Source organism: Hemicordylus capensis, chromosome 5 (genome assembly GCF_027244095.1).
Source record: "Hemicordylus capensis ecotype Gifberg chromosome 5, rHemCap1.1.pri, whole genome shotgun sequence".
Taxonomy (NCBI): domain Eukaryota; kingdom Metazoa; phylum Chordata; class Lepidosauria; order Squamata; family Cordylidae; genus Hemicordylus; species Hemicordylus capensis.
Genome location: NC_069661.1, coordinates 103,390,678 through 103,410,180, shown reverse-complemented (window position 1 = coordinate 103,410,180; position 19,503 = coordinate 103,390,678). Strand labels below are relative to the sequence as shown.

The 19,503-nt window shown below is 43.3% G+C and overlaps 2 protein-coding genes and 1 long non-coding RNA gene across 20 annotated transcripts in view; 2 read left to right on the top strand and 1 right to left on the bottom strand.

The window, feature by feature from the left end:
* PDS5A (PDS5 cohesin associated factor A) overlaps nucleotides 1-13,701 on the bottom strand; it is a 130,914-nt gene extending 117,213 nt beyond the window's left edge. For 4 of the 5 annotated variants that reach the window (XM_053252359.1, XM_053252360.1, XM_053252362.1 and 1 more), the window contains exons 1-2: nucleotides 13,569-13,701; nucleotides 12,491-12,661 (exon numbers count right to left, since the gene is read on the bottom strand). In XM_053252359.1, coding sequence (XP_053108334.1) covers nucleotides 12,491-12,661; nucleotides 13,569-13,595 — 198 coding nt within the window. In that variant the 5' untranslated portion in view covers nucleotides 13,596-13,701. Of the gene's footprint in view, nucleotides 1-12,490; nucleotides 12,662-13,243; nucleotides 13,539-13,568 lie in introns of those variants that run through there. The other variant, XM_053252361.1, reaches the window with a different exon arrangement.
* A 456-nt stretch (nucleotides 13,702-14,157) lies between these two features.
* On the top strand, nucleotides 14,158-15,577 carry LOC128326131 (uncharacterized). The gene is made up of 2 exons (XR_008307862.1): nucleotides 14,158-14,313; nucleotides 14,405-15,577. It is a non-coding gene; the product is annotated as an uncharacterized LOC128326131 (long non-coding RNA).
* Nucleotides 15,578-19,246: 3,669 nt separating this feature from the next.
* N4BP2 (NEDD4 binding protein 2) overlaps nucleotides 19,247-19,503 on the top strand; it is an 85,009-nt gene continuing 84,752 nt past the window's right edge. For 9 of the 14 annotated variants that reach the window (XM_053252028.1, XM_053252025.1, XM_053252026.1 and 6 more), the window contains exon 1: nucleotides 19,276-19,470. The gene's annotated coding sequence lies outside the window, so the exon portion shown is untranslated. Of the gene's footprint in view, nucleotides 19,471-19,503 lie in introns of all 14 variants that reach the window. The other 5 variants (XM_053252033.1, XM_053252030.1, XM_053252031.1 and 2 more) reach the window with 5 other exon arrangements.

Here is a 19,503-nt window from a genome sequence, read left to right as displayed (position 1 = left end):
CTCGTGCCCGAAAAATATCGGGGGACATCGGGGGTGATTCGGTTCAGCCCCAAATCACCCGAAATTGTTCGTTTCGGGCACAGATCATTCTGTGCCCGAAATCTTTTGCACATCCCTACTGCAGGTACTCCTTCTGAGAGGCTGGTCCTTCCCATCTCCTCTCCACTGCAAAGGGGCAGTAACGTTTACTGTTTAAGGGCAACTTGGAGCTGGAACTGGGCTCAGAGAACATGTGCCTCTGGATCAGATTTCCAGACCATAGTATCCCACCCTTTAAGCACCAGGGTAGTCAACTCATCAAAGGAACCGTATTTGGAGGGAGACGTTGATGAGGATGAAAGACAGAGGAGATAGATTGGAAGTTTCAGTTTCAATATTTAAAAAGAAAGCAAAGTCTTGAGGAGAGAAGAAGCAAGCAGCCTTAAGTGGGTAAAAGGTAGAGGAGACCCTGAAGATTCCTACAGTTGGTATAGACCAGAGAGGTGCTGCAGTGTTTGGCTAGGTAAATGGCGGGTGAGGAGGGGATGAATTTTTAGTGGATAAAATCACTCTTTCATCCTCCTACAGGTGGTGTTCAGCTGCACAAGAACTGGTATGTTCGCTATATCAGATAGAAGGATATAATTTAATAACTACTATCTCCAACGCAAGGCAATGCAGCACTTCTTCTAAACTTGTACCCAAACACCTTTCTGGGCTATCTCAATTAGTCACATTTTAAATTATATCCAACAGAGTCTAACTGATACAAGGTTTTGAGCTGAGCTCATTTGACTTGATAGTCATTAATACTTTTGATTGGAATCAAAACTAATTTTTAATTGTACATTTTAAACAACAACAACATAGCACAGTGGCATATATGCTACATCTGTTTAGTCACAGCATTTATCACACATGTAGCCTGAATGTTTATGCAAATCACATTTCTACCAAAGAGAGCTGAGGAAGATAATGGTGGCAATTATTTGCACCACAGATGTTTTAATACAGACCTTAAACAATTTTGACTATCACATTATTAAGTGAACAATATCGAACATAAATTATACATCGACAATTAAAAGTTTGAATTCCCCACAGTAGGTTTTTCTTGCTGAAAATACTGGACAACACATTTAAACTAGAATTTAAATGCATTCACAATCTAGCATCTCAAGGCAGCAGATGTTTTTAAATTATTGCTACAGTAGCACCTCAGCCATACAGCACCAGATATAAGCAATAAAATCTAGCAAAACAAGATAGGATGGTAGTAGCCACAAGTCTGTCCTGCTCACACAAAAAGCAGAGGTGAAGAGGTAATCTAACTTTACCATCAGAAGGGCACAAAAGAGAGCAGCTGAACTCTCCCTCACTTACCATCTTATGATCCATCACTCCAGGGGCAATTTCCTTCTAGTCTAGATCATTTCTAGAGTGGGGCAATAGACTGCAGGAGGTAAGGCAGAAATCGTTCAGCTCCCCGCACGCATACCTCCCTCTCAATGATTAAGTCAGTCAGTCAGACACAAACACACTCACTCAATATGTGAATGAGACAGACATGTGAACAAACAATTGTGACTACTTTTGTCAAAGTTTGGCCCTTAGAAGAATAATAATAATACTAAATACTTAATTTGGAAAAAAGTACTGTATACTTCTGAGCTGCTTTGTAGTGGTGAGATTAGGTGGCACTGTGCTCCAGTTGTTTCTGGGCAAAGGTCACTGGTGCTGGGAGACTATCACTCCACTGTATAAACCACTGGCCTACAGGGTTCCACCTTGTATCCCATGCTCTAATATCCACATTAAACCACTGGATTAAATCATCCAGAGATTTGGGCTGCAGTGATCCAATCACAGAAAGGCATTGGAAACCTGTACTAAGGAGCTGTATGCAAATGAACAAAGAAACTTTACTCTCTCTTATTTGGAGGGATCACCCAATCCAGGGTTAAATACACAGTCTGCACCAGATGGGTTCCTCTTCCCTCTTTAATTACATTTACACCCCACTCCTTGCCCAAGGAGCTCAGGGCAGATTATATGGTTCACCAACCTCATTTTATCTTAACAGTAGCACTATAAGGTAGGTTAGGATGTGGGTACATAAAATTTATGTATGTATTCAATTTTTATACCGCCCTTCCAGAAAGGCTCAGGAAGGGCCCAGGATCCATAATTGGCCCAGGAACAACCACTGAGATTCAGGACTGTGCAGACATTTAAACCCAGGTCTCCCCAGTTAAACCCAAACACTCTAACCACTACACTGGCTCTCTGTTGCTGAAGTACAGGTCTCCAGACCAGGGTGGATAAAAATCAATGATTTTTTTTTAAAAAATCAAAAAAATCAGATTTTTTTTATTTAAATCAGATTTTTTTAAATAAAATGCTTTTTGAGGAAAATATAGTACCATCCAAAGGTTATTCCATCATGAAATAAAGATTAGTTTTTTAATTATGTAGAATAAGGCTGTATATGTTTAATTTTTTGGGTAAATAAATTCCATTAATCCATTCACAATGTCATGCTCTTCCAGAGGTTTTTGTAAGATTATTGGGCAGTTTCTCTGCCTACAAGATATTATCACAGATGCTTGGTTTACTTTTGCAATTCTCAAAACTGAATTTGACTCAGCAGAGATCACATGCCTCTTCTTCACAGCAAAAATGTTATGACATGAACAGTTGAGAAAAAGACCTTAATCCTATTGTTCTACAAATCTATGAATACAGAATCAACCCCTTCAGTGCTAAGTTTCAAGAAGTTCAGTGAAATAGAATAGAAACAATATTTTTCTGATTGTTTGGAGTGGAATAGATCTGCACAAGAAGAAAGTGAAACTAAGTGTGAGGAGGGAGGGGCAAGCAGACAAGCAGTACAAAATGAAAGTGAAACTTTCTGAGCACAATACTGCATAGCCACAGACAGACAAGTCTTTGGATCTTTTTGTGTGTATGACCTGAGGTTTATCACATTCTTTCCTTGGAGGAAAAAACCTATAATGGCAGCAGGCCGTAAAAGAGACCCAGTTTGGCAATATTTTAATGAAGTTCCTTTACCTATCGGTAAGCCAGGCATGCGTGCAGAATGCAAACACTGCAACAAAGAAATGCAAGGCCTGGTGGCCCGAATGAGGCAACATCATGAGAAGTGCTGTGATGAAGATGACCAAAGAAACACATTTGAACAGGCAGGATCTTCAGGTTGGTAAACATTTTTATTGAATCATATAATATTTCTAAAGAATGCCTTGAACTGTCATGTTTGAGCAAAATTATATTTTTTATTATTACTGCATGTTACTGTCATTTGGTACAGTTATGAAGAAAAGCAAATATTCCTTTTGGGGCAGTGCTGTGTACAATAAGCAGAAATTGTATAAACAATAAAATAACAGCATTGACTTTTTTGTTTAGGGGAATTCATGGATTCTGGAAACTATCCACCTTCAAGATCACCATCCTCCTGTTCTACAGTTTCAGAGTTATCCATCCAGGATAGTGCTTCATTAGCATCATCATCAGACACCCACAGCCACCTATCACTATCACCTAAAAGAAAGAAAAAATCCTTCCCTCCTGGAACCACCATAGATAAGTTTGTGATAAAAACTAGCAGATTAGAAAAGGAGTTAATTGATGAAAAAATTGCCCAGTTTGTTTATGCAACGAACTCTTCTTTCCATCTGACTGAGAACCCACATTTCATTAATATGGTTCAGTCACTGAGACCAGGATACAGTCCACCCAGCAGAGCAGATGTTGCAGGGAAACTGCTGGATAAAGTGTATGACAGAGAAATGGAGCAATGTGCAACAGCTCTGGAGGGTAGAATTGTTAACCTAAGTATTGATGGGTGGAGTAATGTCCACAATGATCCTATTGTATGTGCTTGTATAACAACAGAAGAAGGGAAAGTCTTCCTTGCACAAACAATTGATACGTCAGGAAATGCACACACAGCAGAATACTTACAAGAAGTGGCAGTAAAAGCTATAATAACATGTGAACAAAAATTCAAATGTCTAGTACGCAGTTTGGTCACAGACAATGCTGCAAATGTATCCAAGATGAGAAGAAATTTAGAAGAGCAGGAAGGGAATAAAAAGCTAATAACATATGGTTGAAGTGCTCATTTGCTGCACCTCTTAGCCAAAGACTTAAGTGTTCCAGAAATAAAGACTAATGTTGTTGAAATTGCTAAATACTTCCGTAACAATCACTTTGCTGCAGCAGCTCTGAAAAGGATGGGTGGAACCAAGCTAACGCTCCCACAAGATGTTAGATGGAACTCTGTGGTGGACTGTTTTGAGCAGTATATCAAGAACTGGCCTATTCTGATGACAGTTTGTGAACAAAATCGAGATAAAATAGATGGCACTGTCACGGCCAAAATCCTCAACATTGGGCTTAAGAGAAATGTTGAACATATGCTGAGCATCCTGAAACCCATCTCTGAATCTTTAAACAAAATACAGAAAAATAGCTGTTTTATTGCTGATGCTGTTGAAATTTGGAAGGAACTGAGTGAACACTTAAAAACAGAACTACACATGGACAGAATTAAATTACAAGCATTAAAAAAACGAATGGGACAAGTACTGTCTCCAGCTCATTTTTTGGCAAATATTGTCAATATCCAGTACCAGGGTCAAAACTTAAGTGCTGAGGAAGAGGAGTTAGCTATGACATGGGTATCCAGCAATCATCCATCTGTAATGCCAACTATAATAAACTTCAAAGCTAAGGGGGAACCATTCAAGAAATATATGTTTGCTGAAGATATTTTAAAGAAAGTCACACCAGTGAACTGGTGGAAGTCACTTAAGCACTTGGATTTAGAGACTGTTCAAGTAATGATTTCACTTTTAACAGCAGTAGCTTCTTCTGCAGGCGTTGAAAGAATATTCTCTTCCTTTGGACTCATTCATTCTAAATTGAGAAATCGTTTGGGACCCGATAAAGCAGGAAAGCTTGTTTTTCTTTTCCAGATTATGAACAAAGAAGAAGATGAAGACGAGGAGAGAGCTACAGAGGACAGTATTTAAGTTTTTCATGTGTAGGCTGGGCTGACAGTCTAAGTTTCTTAAAATATATATATTTTGTTTAGCCAAATTAGTTAACAAACATGGATGTTTGTTTAAGCAAATAACATATCCTCTCTAATAAAACGCTTGGTGTCCGTGCCTCCCTGCCCTGTTCTGCGCCTGCGCGAAGCGCAGGCCCAGAACAGGGCAAGGGAGACACGCTCGCTGGCACCCGGCAGCCATAAGCGGCCGCCCCGAAGAAGCTGGAGAGGTGGCGGCGGGAAAGTGACCGAGGCGGCGGCAGAGCCGCCGCCTCGGCCAAAATAGATGGAGGCCGGGGGCGGAGCGGAGGCCATGTAACCTTTAAAAAAAATTTACTCCCGCGGCCGACGCCGCTGACCGCCCACCCTCCCTCCCAGCTGTCGAGTCCCCCTTACCCTGGCCGACTGCTGTCGGCCGTACACAGCCCTTAATTTAAGAGGCAGAGAGGAGCTCGCAAGCAGAGCTCCTCTCTGTGCAAAGCCTCTTGCCGAACTGCCGCTTTGGGCGCTTGCGTCCCTTGCGCCCAAAGCGGCAGTTCGGCAAGAGGCTTTGCACAGAGAGGAGCTCTGCTTGCGAGCTCCTCTCTGCCTCTTAAATTAAGGGCTGTGTACGGCCGACAGCAGTCGGCCAGGGTAAGGGGGACTCGACAGCTGGGAGGGAGGGTGGGCGGTCAGCGGCGTCGGCCGCGGGAGTAAATTTTTTTTTAAGGTTACATGGCCTCCGCTCTGCCCCCGGTCTCCGTCTCCCCGGCCTGGCGGGGGCAAGTGCCTGGGCCGATTTGGCCCTTAAAGGTAGGGGGGGGAACGGCGGAGGGAGGGGGAATGGCGGCGGGGGGCCAGGAGCGCCGTTACTAGTGCCCGTTATTCAACGGGCCAAAATTCACTTGTGCTGTAATGTTATTGTTTCAGTTGAATAAATCTATTTAAATTGTTATTATTAAGGTAATGGTTATTTTTCTCCTACGTAAGTACAACAGAAAAGTTGTCCAAATATGAATGATTAACCTATTAAACTGGGGATAAAAAAACTAATATGAAAAGTTGTTATTCTAAAAATCTTCATCTACTTGCATATTAAAGTTATACCAGCAAGAATTAGTCTTTATGTAGAAAACTATGATTTAAATCAAACCTTACTGACTAGTGATTTAAATCGTGAATTAAATCGTGAATTAAATCAGTTTGATTTAAATCAAATCCACCCTGCTCCAGACATCTGCTTATTTGCAATCAGTGTTTGCAACCCAAAGGCGAATGCTCTTTCATCAACTGACTCACCTGTTCTCCTCTGCAGTTCCAAATTTGGAGCTGAAGAAAATGGGTATCATTCCTGAAGATGTGCTACCAAAACCAAACAAGATTGGAGGACCCCTGTGCAATGTGCCATTAAGTGGATACAGATACAGTCCACTGCAACTATTATTTCTACTGAGAACTCTGAATGTCATAAGCAATGAATTATGATACCCGGATACTACTAGCACAATACTGAACCACAGTGATTTTTAATAGCTAGAAAGGTATGAGTAGTTAAACTAGAAAGTCAACTGTAAAATTGAGCCAGGCCAACACAAACTGAAGCTAAATAAATAAATCCCATCAACTGCAACAACATGAAATTAAGCCGAGTTCTCTTCTGCAATAATCTAAAAAACCAAAGAGCTGCTCGTCAATAACACAGCATTCTTAATATGAAAATATTAAGAGTATTCTTAACTATGAGAGCAATCGATCACGATGATATGCAGTTAACCTTAGGCTTAAGTAACCATATGGAAGCCCCCCTCTCAGGGCTTTCCCATAGCAATACTCCACATAGTGAATAATATTTAAAATCTTCTTTCCCCTACACTTGGCCAAATGTATGTAGCATCTTAATGCCAGCATCCTGAGCAACTGTTTGAATGGAAACATTGCATATATTTGAACAGACATGGTCAGAGGCTTTCAATTCGTACACCAGCCAGGGGGAAATCCTTTTGACTGCCGCCACTTTGGTGCTGTAATATTACATTGGTCCTAAAACATATTTATCAACATGCACTCTAGAGCAATATGGGATCAGAGATGTGTTCTAAAAAGGTAGCTGCATTTGAAGCAGATTACCCCTACACAGTACTCTCTCTAAGTTTTTTCATCTGTGTGCAGAATGAGTTTTGTTCTGGGTGGCAGTATCAAGGCAGTGTGCGCACACATGCATTCAGAGTAGGGCCTTCCTGATACAACTGGGCAGGACCTAACATTAACTAAGCAGACATTAAAAAACGTGTGAGCGTGCACACACGCCTTAGAGGGAACACTGCCCCTACATAATTGTCATAGGAAGAAAAAGTGACAGCAAATGATCAACAAAAAAATTGTCATAGTAGACAGAAAACCAGAGTGCTTCTCCACTAGCTAAGAGCTTTCCCACCACTCTCACCTAATAGTGAGAGTGGTACAAACAGTACCACAAGTAGCAAAAGAGGTAATTAAGGGCACTGTTTCTTTTTAAATTAAATCCAATATATTTCAACTGTCCACGTAACTACTAACAAAAAGGTAAGGAAATGTCGGTGTTTCTTAACAGATTTGTTTGCTTTACATACTTGATAAGCTACTTCGTTTCGCCACTCTCTCAAACTTCTCTCCGCAGAAAGGTAAAGAATAACTGTCAAGTGCTCAACACAAAAGGCAAGAAAAAACCAGGGTCCACGGAATGGAGAAGGAAAAAAATGTGCAAAACCCGTGGACAATAAATAATAATGAATGATAAATGATGAATAATAAATAATGAATAACCAGCTCTCAGCACACATGAGAATAATCAAATCCATCTGTATAACACATGTAAAAATACAATGACATAATACCAAATGAAAATACAACATACAATAGAAAAATAAGAAAACAGTGTATTTAGGTATCCAGACAGAGTCCGAGATGTCTTCAGAATGAGAAAATGATGAGTACATGCAGTACAGGTGATAAGTCCTCAAATCCAAGGGGAGAATTATCCCTGGGTGGCTGTCGTGTGGTTTTCCCTGGTGTGATTTGTCTTCCATCATCAGTCATCACAGAGTATGTTGTTTGCTTTTTTTGAATGAACGCTTCATGACTTGAACTATATGCATTTACAACATCTCACTGAGTACATCGTTTCCTCCCTTTGGATTTGAGGACTTACCACCTGTACTGCATGTACTCATCATTTTCTCATTGTGAAGACATCTCGGACTCTGTCTGGATACCTGTATACACTGTTTTCTTATTTTTCCATTGTATGTTGTATTTTCATTTGGTATTATGTCATTGTATTTTTACATGTGTTATACAGATGCATTTGATTATTCTCATGTGTGCTGAGAGCTGGTTATTCATTATTTATCATTCATCAAGTGCTCAACACAGGCAAAATCTTAAGAGATGGTGCCAGGTTGAAGACTGATATTTTGAAATATATTTGCTTCCTTATATAGAAACTGACCACCTTAAGTGGCACAGCAGGGAAATGCTTAACTAACAAGCAGAAAGTTGCCAGTTCAAATTCCCACTGGTACTATATCAGGCAGCAGTGATATAGGAAGATGTTGAAAGGCATCATCTCATACTGCGCGGGAGGAGGCAACAGTAAACCCCTCCTGTATTCTCCCAAACAAAACCACAGGGCTCTGTGGGCACCAGGAGTTGAAATCGACTTGACGGCACACTTTACCTTTAATATACAAACTAAAGCCATCTGTTCATATAGTTCAGATTATCTGCAGCACTTGGATAGCACACTACACACTAAGGATGTGCACAAACTGGTCCAGAGACCACTATAGAGGCCTTCAAACTGGTTCGAATGTGGAGCAGTTCAAAGGTTCAGCACCGGGGGCGGTTCTTTAAGGGCGGGGGGTGCACTTACCCTCCCTGCCGCTTTCCCCCTGCCGGCACTCATTTTTTAAAAAAAACTTCTTGGGGCGGAAGTGTACCTCCCTGCTGCTGCTGCCCCCGTTTTGGCCAGAAGTACCGTGCGTGCGTGCACACATCGCATGTGCACACTGGACGTGCGGGAGCGAGTGCATGACGTGCACACACGCGGGCAGTACTTCCAGCCAAAAACAGAGGCAGGGGCGGCAGGAAGATATGCTGCCACCCCAAGTTTTCTTTTTTTAAAGGAGTGCCGGCGGGGGGGAAGTGGCAGGAGGAGTAAGTACACCCCCCTGCCCTTAAAGAACCACCCCTCTGGCGCCGGACTGCAGAGGCGCGGTTCCATGCACACCACTACTACACACAAACACAGTGACCAGTCAACTGGGTAAATAAATTTGATGAGCTAGCCATATACAACCTCTAGGCTCATTCACTGCAGAACCACAGTGTGGAAGAAATCCATTCCCATGGTGCCAAGGAACAAATTACGAGTTAGCATAAACAGTTTGTTCACCATGGTGAATCTAGACACCAGGTTATGAACAAAAGTGAAACACTAATAAGCTTATTATTTCAAAGTGTACATGCCAGTTTTAAAAGATTTTCCCAAATCTAACCAAATGTTACATAGATACATCTGTCTGGTCACATTTTTACTCACACACACCCCCTCCCACCAGGTTTCTCAGAGCCTTGCTAGAGAAGGAGAGAGGGCTCTCAAAGACAACTTGCTGCTTTGATAATTCCTGAATTCAGAGTGACAGGGATGTGCCTCCACTGCCTTCTCCCAATCAGAGTTGGAAAGGAATGTGGAGACTTGCCCTCCTAGTTACACTGAGCCTCAGACGCAGCTCAATACAACATTACAGGCAAGAGCCCAACATTGCCACTCAGAGGGGGGAGCGGGGGCGGCAGAACTGATGGCAAGCACAAATTTCTCCACCAAAACCAGACACTATTTGTGGAACTCTGGGCTGACCCTAGCAAAAAACACAGACCCACACCCCTTTTCCCTTACAACTCTACGAATCAATTAAACACCTAATATAAAGGCTAACTTGTACAGGAGCTGGAGCAGATAACAAAGCTCACTTCTGCATGAATTCGCTACCACGGGCCTTCTGTATTCAAGAGTCTCTTCAATATACTTTTCATGCACACGTCATTCCACCACAAAATTTTTAAACACATCAGCAGCTAGTAAAAGACATATTTCCCAAGTTAGCAAGTCACAACTGTTAGCGAATACCCATACCAAGTATGCAGACAAATTCATCGCTCAAAAGTATTACACATCAGTGCTGTTATCCTCTACTTTAGTCCAATCCAAATTTCTTGTACTTCAGTCTGGAGCCAGTGTGATGTAGTGGTTAGAGTGCTGGACTAGGACCAGGGAGACCCGACTTCAAATCCCCATTCAGCCATGAAACTAGCTGGGTGACTCTGGGCCAGTCACTTCTCTCTCAGCCTAACCTACTTCACAAGGTTGTTGTGAAAGAGAAACTCAAGTATGTAGTACACCACTCTGGGCTCCTTGGAGAAAGAGCAGGATATAAATGTAATAATAATAATAATATAATGACTAGCCTACATATCAAGGCTATAGGAACCATAAATTCACTTATGAAGAGGTCTAATTCAAAGAAGTTAATCAGAGTCCACAAACTTAGGTTAGGATAAATGGACAGTCACTGTACTTGCTACCAGGCCCTTCCTCCCTTCTGTTCTCCAGCATTATGGCTGCCATAGCAACTACATTCCCTGCTCTGTGGCAGCCCATGCAGGCTCCTCCTTGCAATGCTGAATTGAGCAATTTCATCATGATCTTCCACCATCTCAAGAAGGGACCTGCCAACTGGCCCATCTTCCTTCATTATGGCTTTTAAGGAAGACAAACACAGGGTTTTCTACCTTTTACAAAAGTCAGTACAAACTGAGACAGACCCCTTCTTTTCCTCAGATTATTTTCAATTCAGAGGACTGAGGAGAGAAGCGCTTCTCACTGGTGAGCTAAGGGGTGAGGTCTGTGGAGCTTTAAATATAATGTGAGAGGTTATACATATATCAACTACTTTTTCAAAAGTGACAACATATCTAAATTAGGGATCTGCATGAACTGGTTTGGAGGCCTTTTTATGGGCCTCTAAACCAGTTCAAACCCTGGCTGGCTCGAAGGTTTGACGGCGGGGGTTGGCTTTAAGGGCAGGGGAGGATGCACCTACACACCCCCCCGGCGCGTTTCCCTAAAAGACTGTTGAATCCCTAAAAGCGTGTGCGTCACGCATGCAGTTGCAGCTAGTACTACCGGTTACATCCGCTAAATGTTGGAATGGGGCGGCAAGGAGGTATGCTGCCGCCACTACGGGCTTTTAGGGAATCATGTGCTGGCAGGCGAAACATAGCTGGGGGAACAAGTGCACCCTCCCATGCCCTTAAAGCCACACACACCCTGTTGAACCGGCCCCCACCCTAATGTAAAATGTGCACATCCCTAATGTCAATTACCTGCTTTTTTTCAATTTTTCAATACAAAGAAAACAGAACACACCTGAGAACGATAAGGGCAAGATTCATGTATTGTGGAAATTTTTTTTTAATAAACCTTGGAATTCAAGTTTCCACCAAATTTAACCAAAATTTATTTTCTTATTTTTAAAGCATATCTGAAGTTTGCCCCATTATCATATTGCAAAGTTAATGATTCTGCACTAACAGCTACTTTGCAATCAATAAAAACTAGAACTGCTATAACTAATAAGCACTATTTGGATGTTCCCCCCAAAAGACACTGTACATGTTTAAAAACTCCAAAAGCAGGTCAAAAATCACACCCCAGAGCATCACTCACCCCCTCCACCATGGCACTCATGGTTACAGTGGCATTCATCTGAAGAGGAAAACACCATAGCTGTGATGGCAGATGCTCCCATGATTAGCAGCTTATGTTGCTCCAGGCTGCCAGTCACTGAAGTACCCACCCATCATAGATACAGCATTTCCCTCGTCAGAGGAATGCTGGTGTAACTGTGAGCAGTGCAGTGGAGGAGCGAGTAACGTGCCAGGATAGAGCTTTTGACTTGCTGTCAGAGCTGTTACATATACAGTGCCTTTTTGGGGTAATATCCAAATAGGGCTTTTGACAAAAAAATTAATTATGCCACATCTCTTTTAAAAAATGATCAGAATTATTAGTGTCAATTAGCCATAACCAATATCTACAATCTCACCTCTAGGGATTATTGTTTGACACAGTAAAAATTATGATCTTTTATACTAGCTCTCACAACACTTTTGAAAATGCAAAAGAAATCTTAGTACAAATGGAAATTCATATTACAGATTAGCATATGTAAAAACAAGAATACACATCTTAAGCAAATAATCTTAACATGAATCTGCTGAAAGAACATTCTGAAACCTTTTGCTTGCCACAAGCCATTACTATAATGGGCATATGTGGGTGGAAGGAGTAATAATTTTGATGAGGAAAATGCTTATATGGAATGCAAATCAGAATTTTTAAAATGCTCTTACCTTCAAGCGTTTGACCACTTCATCGTTGGTAATTTTGTCTGTGATCTCCTTAACTCCAGGAGGATAGAAGATGATTTTGCCGTCGGCAGGAGGCTTTGGTTGGGCAGATGGAAAATCCATCCTAGTGCTGCTGGTTATAAAGTTTCCTTCTCCACAGTCCTCTACCGGCCTCTATCGGTCAGAAAACAAAAGTTCAGGAATAGAGGCGACTTTCTAGACCTCTTCCCCCCCTCCCCCCCATTTCTAAATCTCGATTCAAAAGAAGGCCCCGCTGATTCCCGACGAGGCCCAACGCAGCCGGGGGTTTGCCCGATTTCTGCACCACCAGCCTGACAAAGCCGCGCTTCCTCCGACTCCTTCTCTCTCCATCGTCTCCTTTCATTGGGCGGTAGCTCTAAGCCCGGCATGATTAGTTGTGCTACCTCCCGTTTCACAATGAAATTTTAACCCAGGCAAAAAACGGGCACACACACACATTTTTTTAAAAAAAATCCCCCTCCAAGCAGGGTCTGAAAGGGGAGGGAAAGGGAAAGGCTAGCTCTCCAAAATTTTCCGAGACAGGCTCGTCCACCAAGCTGGGAGGCGAGGCCTAAACTGTTAGGCCTCAAAACTATCAAGAGGCACAGAAACCAACAGGAGGAGGAAAAGGAGAGGAGGGAGGCAGGCGGCTGGTGGGATTTCGAACAACACAGCCCAGCCAGCTGCCCCCGACCCAAATCGGGGAAATCGCCACGGCCAGGCCCCTGTCTTTACCTCAGGGATGGGGGCAACACAAGCACCCCCGCTTCTTTCAGCGAGTGCACAGGCCACTCTCCATCCACTTCATGGTGCTTTCCCTCAACTTCCACCTCAGGACTCCTCCTCTAGCCTCTCACCCCAAATTAGTACTCGACTCCTACAAAGAGATATTGCCGCCCACGCCTCGAGCTCCCCCTGCCCCCACACCACCGCCAAAAAAGAGAAAGGAAAGAAACCCGCCACACCAGCGGGGAGAAAAAGGCGGAGGAAAGCAAACAGCAACAAGAGAGCCGAGCCCCACGGGCCGCCGCCGCGCGCGCGCGCCCGCCCGCCCCTCTACCTCATGCAGCTCCGGAAGGTGCAGCATTGAGCGGCCTCGGTGGTGGCTCTTAATGTGGAGAAGAAGGGGGGGGTGCTGCTGCTGCTGCGCTGCTCCGCCAGCGACGACGACCGGCGCCTTGCCTTCGCTGCTCCCTTCCCCCAGTTGCTGCTTCAGTCCCGGCTGCTGCTCGGGCTCTCGGGGAAGGCTCAGGCAGAGCGTGCGCCTCACTCGGTCGCCTCGCCGCGGGGAAACAGTGCCGCTCCCCGGCCAGCCGGGGAAGAACAGCCCAGGAGGAGGTCACTCCACGTTCCTTCGAATGCTGCTGCCGCCGCCGCCGCCGCCTCCCTTTGCAAGCTGCGCGGCGGCAAAGGCTAGAGCGAGGGTGCCGCCCTACTTGGAGCTCCCCATCCGGACGAGAAGGGGGCTCCCTCTTCGCCGGGGCTCGTTCAGGACTCCACAAAGCTGGCAGCACTAGTGGCGGCGGCGGCGGCAGCAGCCTCTGCTCCCTTGGTTGGCGCCAAAACCAGACGTGGCGTATGCACCACCTCCTGGCACCACCAACTAGCTGTCAGAGAGTGCCCCGGCATTGCCCTCCCCTCTGAGATCGGCATCGGACGGAGCCAAGCGTCTCGCGGAATGCAAGCGACGACGAGCAACATCGTTACACGTATGGGCGTGCTGGATTGTCACTGGGCATCTCCCGCTCTTAACTTGGGCGTCTCCTTGCAGTGTCAGAAATTAGCTCGAAAGTGTCCCAGAGCAGGTACAAACTGCGTTTCGTTTCCCCCCTCAGGGAGTACTACATTCTTTTATAATTTTGAATATTTATACATCGCTTTTCAACCCCCAAACAGTTCTCAAAGTGGTTGACGCAGCAAAAGGAATGAGAAGATGGGCCTGTCCCAATATGGGGTTTACAATCGAAAAATGGACAGGGTCCCCTCGCGTACGGATTAGGGCGAGCGGAAGCGCTTCCGGACCAGAGGGTGTTATTTCGAGGCAAACTTCAGCCCCAGGACTTGTTTTTTCCCGGAAAATGAGCAGTTCTCCCCCCCCCGCGCCGCAAAAACCTCTTTCGTGTGAAAGAGGAAGAGTCACCACGTATCGGTGGTGAGCACTAGTTTAAGTCTTAAATGTGTAGCTGCTACTGCAAGACCGCCTCCCACCCCTCACTTAATTTGGAATCCTCACAACCCAACAGTTCCTCCGATCTCTGCTGGAGTGCCAGCCAGCCAGCCATTTTGCAGGGGCAGAATTTACCTTTAGAGTTTGAAGGAAGATAGATACACTTACCGTGGTCCAAATGACTATATAGAGACGAGTAAATAAAGCTTGAATAGATGCATGTTTTTCACTGGAAATCCCTTTCCTTGAACCCAAGCCTCATGGTGTTATGTGCAGGTCTCTCTGCAGGTTTGTTGTGTGAGTGACTGTGTAAACCCCAACTCTTAAGTATCTTCATATAACATATCTTTATATTCATTGCCTAGCCTGAAGACATAGATGAGTGTGTTTCCAATATCCTTCATAGAACCAACTTTTGTTGGAATTGGAACTACAACTTAGGAAAGGTGATATTTCTTATTAGGACCATTGTCATTTGCTCACAAAAACTGTGGAATATTTGAACTTCAAATTGTGGGTCAGTTTTTCATTTGTGTTTCCAGACTAGTCAAATTACTGGCATTGTTCTGGGGGCTTTCTGCAGGCTTTCTAGTTACTCAGAATTCTGCATCAGGCTGAATGGAATGGAAGTTTTGACTAATATTCTGCAGCAGACTTGTTTTTGTTCATAATGTGTATAGTACTTTTTGGTGTGCAAAATGTTTTACCATTATTCATCATTGCCACAATCTTGTGACTATGAATGCCTTACTTTTAATTGTGATAAAAATTTTATTGAAAGTGGACATGCTTAAAGGTTGTGTGTGGAATGTTTTATGTCTTTGAAGCTGATAACATTCTTAATGTGAAAAATAAAGGACCACTTAATTGCCTCTGAATATTAAAGTGGTTAAAATATGAAACTGAAAAGGTATTTGTTTTGTGAATTTCTAACCTGCACTTCATAGGAACATAGGAAGCTGCCATATACTGAGTCTCAGAAAGATGCACAGAGAGAGAAGTAATCTCTATATTCATTCATTCATTCGATTTCTACACCGCTCTTCCAAAAATGGGCTATTCCAGATAATTATTTTTAGAAAACTGCATATTCATCACTCACTGGTTGCAAAGGAATCTAAACATCTTTCCTTAAAGCATTTAAAGTGCTATGAGGAGATCCAGGTATCTTTCTTCAAAGTAGCACTTGCATTGTGAGAAAATGCAATCCCCACTCTTGGAGTGAATGCATCCCACGTGAGAGCCAGCGTGGTGTTGTGGTTAGAGTGCTGGACTAGGACCGGGGAGACTTGAGTTCAAATCCCCATTCAGCCATGAAACTAGCTGGGTGACTCTGGGCCAGTCACTTCTCTCTCAGCCTAACCTACTTTACAGGGTTGTTGTGAGGAGAAACTGAAGTATGTAGTACACTGCTCTGGGCTCCTTGAAGGAAGAGCAGGATATAAAATGTAAAAAATAAATAATAAATCTATTGAGTGTTATATGGACCATGTTTATGTGTATCGTGGGCATGTTGGATGTAACCATGGGCCTCCTCCTGTGCCTGCACCACATTTGTATCACTTAGAAAGCAGAAGTCAGTGCAGAATGTATCTCTCAAAAATGCCATGCTCATAAGCAATATAGCTCATAATGTAATTGGTCAGCTGCAAAGGTGACAAGATATCTACTTCTCCTAAGGCATCAAGAAACTCATTCATTTCATGCGAAATCAGCTGGCATGAAATGCCACCCCTTCCAAGCTTGTATCACCAGGAGTCGAAACTGACTCGATGGCACACTTTACCTTTACCTTCATATGAGACTGTGACAACACTTTTGAGGCAGAACAATAGTCCGAATCGGATTGACCACGATGACACAGATCAACTTGACCTGGGATGCCACATTTTTAATGCACCAAGATCAGAGCCTTTTATTTTGCTGCTTAGTCACCTTACCTTTCCCCTATACAATTCCCAAATGGAGACTCATTTTCCCATATTGCTGCAAGCCCCTCAGTCAGCACAACTTAATTGTGCTTCCTGGTCTTCAACTGAGATCCTGGGATGTCATACGGTCCTAATAAAAGTATTTAGATAATTACACAGTCATTTATATAATTTTCCACTAATAAATATTACAATGGTTCTCACTTGCCCCCAGTGCAAACAGGAATCCTGTGTGCCAGAGCTTGATGGATGCTTCAAAATGGTTAATCAAGCTCTGGCACACAGGATTCCTGTGCTGTTTAAAAGCTCAGAGTTCATAGATATGCAAAAAAACAACCACCCCAAAACCAAACAAAACAAAACTCTATAATTAGGGCTTAAACTGGCATCTGCACTGAAATCCTTTGAAATATTCTTCCTCCAAGCTATTTTATGACATCCATAGGCATAACCACACAAGAAAAGAGGAAATGTCACCTCATTAATTTGGCTTAGGGAGTTAATTTGTGCCCCTCTACATGTAACCTAGCCTTCAGCTCCCCAGCCTCAAGGTATAAGTTCACATACTATGGTTTCACTCTCTTACTCATTTTAAAATCAGATACCCTTCCAGAGGTGTGGGTTTATTATAGTGCATTGTATTTCACTGCAATGGCCACATGCTCCATATTATGAATACAACAAATATTTATATACCGATTTCAACAAAAGTTCCCAAAGTGGTTTACATAGATATAAAAATAAATAAAGTGGCTCCCTGTCCCCAAAAGGCTCGCAATCTAAAAAAAGAAACATAAGACAGGCACCAGCAACAACCACTGGAGGGATGCTGTGCTGGGGATGGATAGGGCCAGTTGCTCTCTCCCTGCTCAATAAAGAGAACCGCCACTTTTAAAAGGTGCCTCTTTGCAGAGGCCTGGACCTAAAGGCCTTTGGAGGCCCCCCCCCCAATTAAGCATCATCATGCTCAGCTGGGCAACTACACTACCCGGGACAGACAAAAGAGGATTTGGGTTCTCCAGGGCTGTGGAGGCCCTAGACTTTGGCCCGGATGTCCAGGGGTAAAAGCGCCTCTACCTCTTTGCTCAGTTATCAGGGGATATTGAAAAATGAAGCCAACATACCCAACTCTTTTACATTTTCTAGGAGCAACTTAGAGCAAAACAATATCTTGGTGAAGAAGAAGGAGCAATAAATGTAAATTTGAGGGATATGTATGAAGCAAGCACACAGCTCAGGAAGATCCTTAATGTTTAAATTGATTTTAAAAATCTGGATGAGGAGATGCAAAGATTTATTGACCCTGTTATTATGTTTGATAATAGAGAAGTATTACATAATAACAGAACCTTATAATTAAAATGTTATTGAAGTTGCAGTCCCTTGCTCTAACTTAAAGTAGCACAATCTACACACAAAACTGAAGAATGTCTAAATACTGGGATTCTGAACGTGAAATTGTTTGTGGAGTATTTAATCCTATGTGCAAGGTGGGTAGTTGGAGAACAGACAAATAAGTAGAACTGGATGCATGAGCTTTTGATAGATACCTGTTGAGCTGAACTAAACGTGCAGTTTTCCATGTACTAGACTATGAAGGTGCGGGGGAATCAGAGAGGCACTTTGCAACTCAAAAGCTCATAAGAGTCATCAGGACAGGCTCAATAATCTTTAATAATATGGGATGCTGATGCCCCAACAAACAGCTGCTTCATACCCACTATTCTGAAATGACACCATCTAAACAGTTTGGTACTTTTTGATGTGCAGTGTAGACTGACTATTATTATTATTATTATTATTATTATTATTATTAATTCAATTTCTATACCGCCCTTCCAAAAATGGCTCAGGGCGGTTTACAAAGAGAAATAAAACAAATAAGATGGCTCCCTGTCCCCAAAGGGTTCACATTCTAAAAAGAAACATAAGACACACACCAGCAACAGTCACTGGAAGTACTGTGCTGGGGGTGGATAGGGCCAGTTACTCTCCCCCTGCTGAATAAAGAGAATCACCACGGTAAAGGGTGCCTCTTTGCCCAGTTAGCAGGGGTAATTATGAATAATCCTTAGCCAGGGTTTCTTAAACTTGGATCCTCAAATTTTGTTGAGCTACAATTCCCATCATCCCTAGCCACAATGGCCATTATGATTGGATATGATGAGAGTTGTAGTCCAACAACATCTGTGCACTCAAGTTGGAGAACCCCTGCCTTAGGGGAAAACAACCCTAAAAGTATGGAGCTTAACTAATTTTAAAAGCAGTTGCCTTGTTAAGTGGAGTGTTTAAAAAGAGAGTAATATTTTGTTATAATTCTGTTAATTCAGAAATTATCTACAGTTAGGAAAGCTCACTAGCAAACTTCATAGTTTCTAAAATAAGAGTTGCTTGGCCTTAAAACTTCTTGGATGGTGTCATATGTCCTCTGCCATGGAAGCCTTGGGAGTTGTTGACTAGCAAGAGAAAACCACTTTGTACTTGGTCAGATGCATTTCCCAGCTCATATTGAAAGCAGTCCATGGAGGTATACCCCGCTGAATCGCACCGCCGATCATCAGACACATAGGAGGATCAGAGAGTTGGTTGGCTAGATCAGTCCTTCTCTCAGAAAAGAGATAGCTCCAGCTGAGGGCGCTCAAGGGACTCGGGAAGAGCAGAGTCCCGTTCTAGGCCTAATTTGGCGTCTCCTCCTGAGCTGTTGTTCGCCAGCAGGCCGGGCGGTGGCGCTGTATCCCCAAAGTGCGCTCAGGCCTACCTGTCCCTGAGCCTCTCAAACCTGCCCACCAACGCGCGCTCTAAAACCGCCGTCGCAGAGACAAACGTTGGCGCTAAGCAGAAGAGGAGGCGGCGACTGCTGTGAGGTAAAGGACGGCTATAAGCCAGCAACGAGGGCT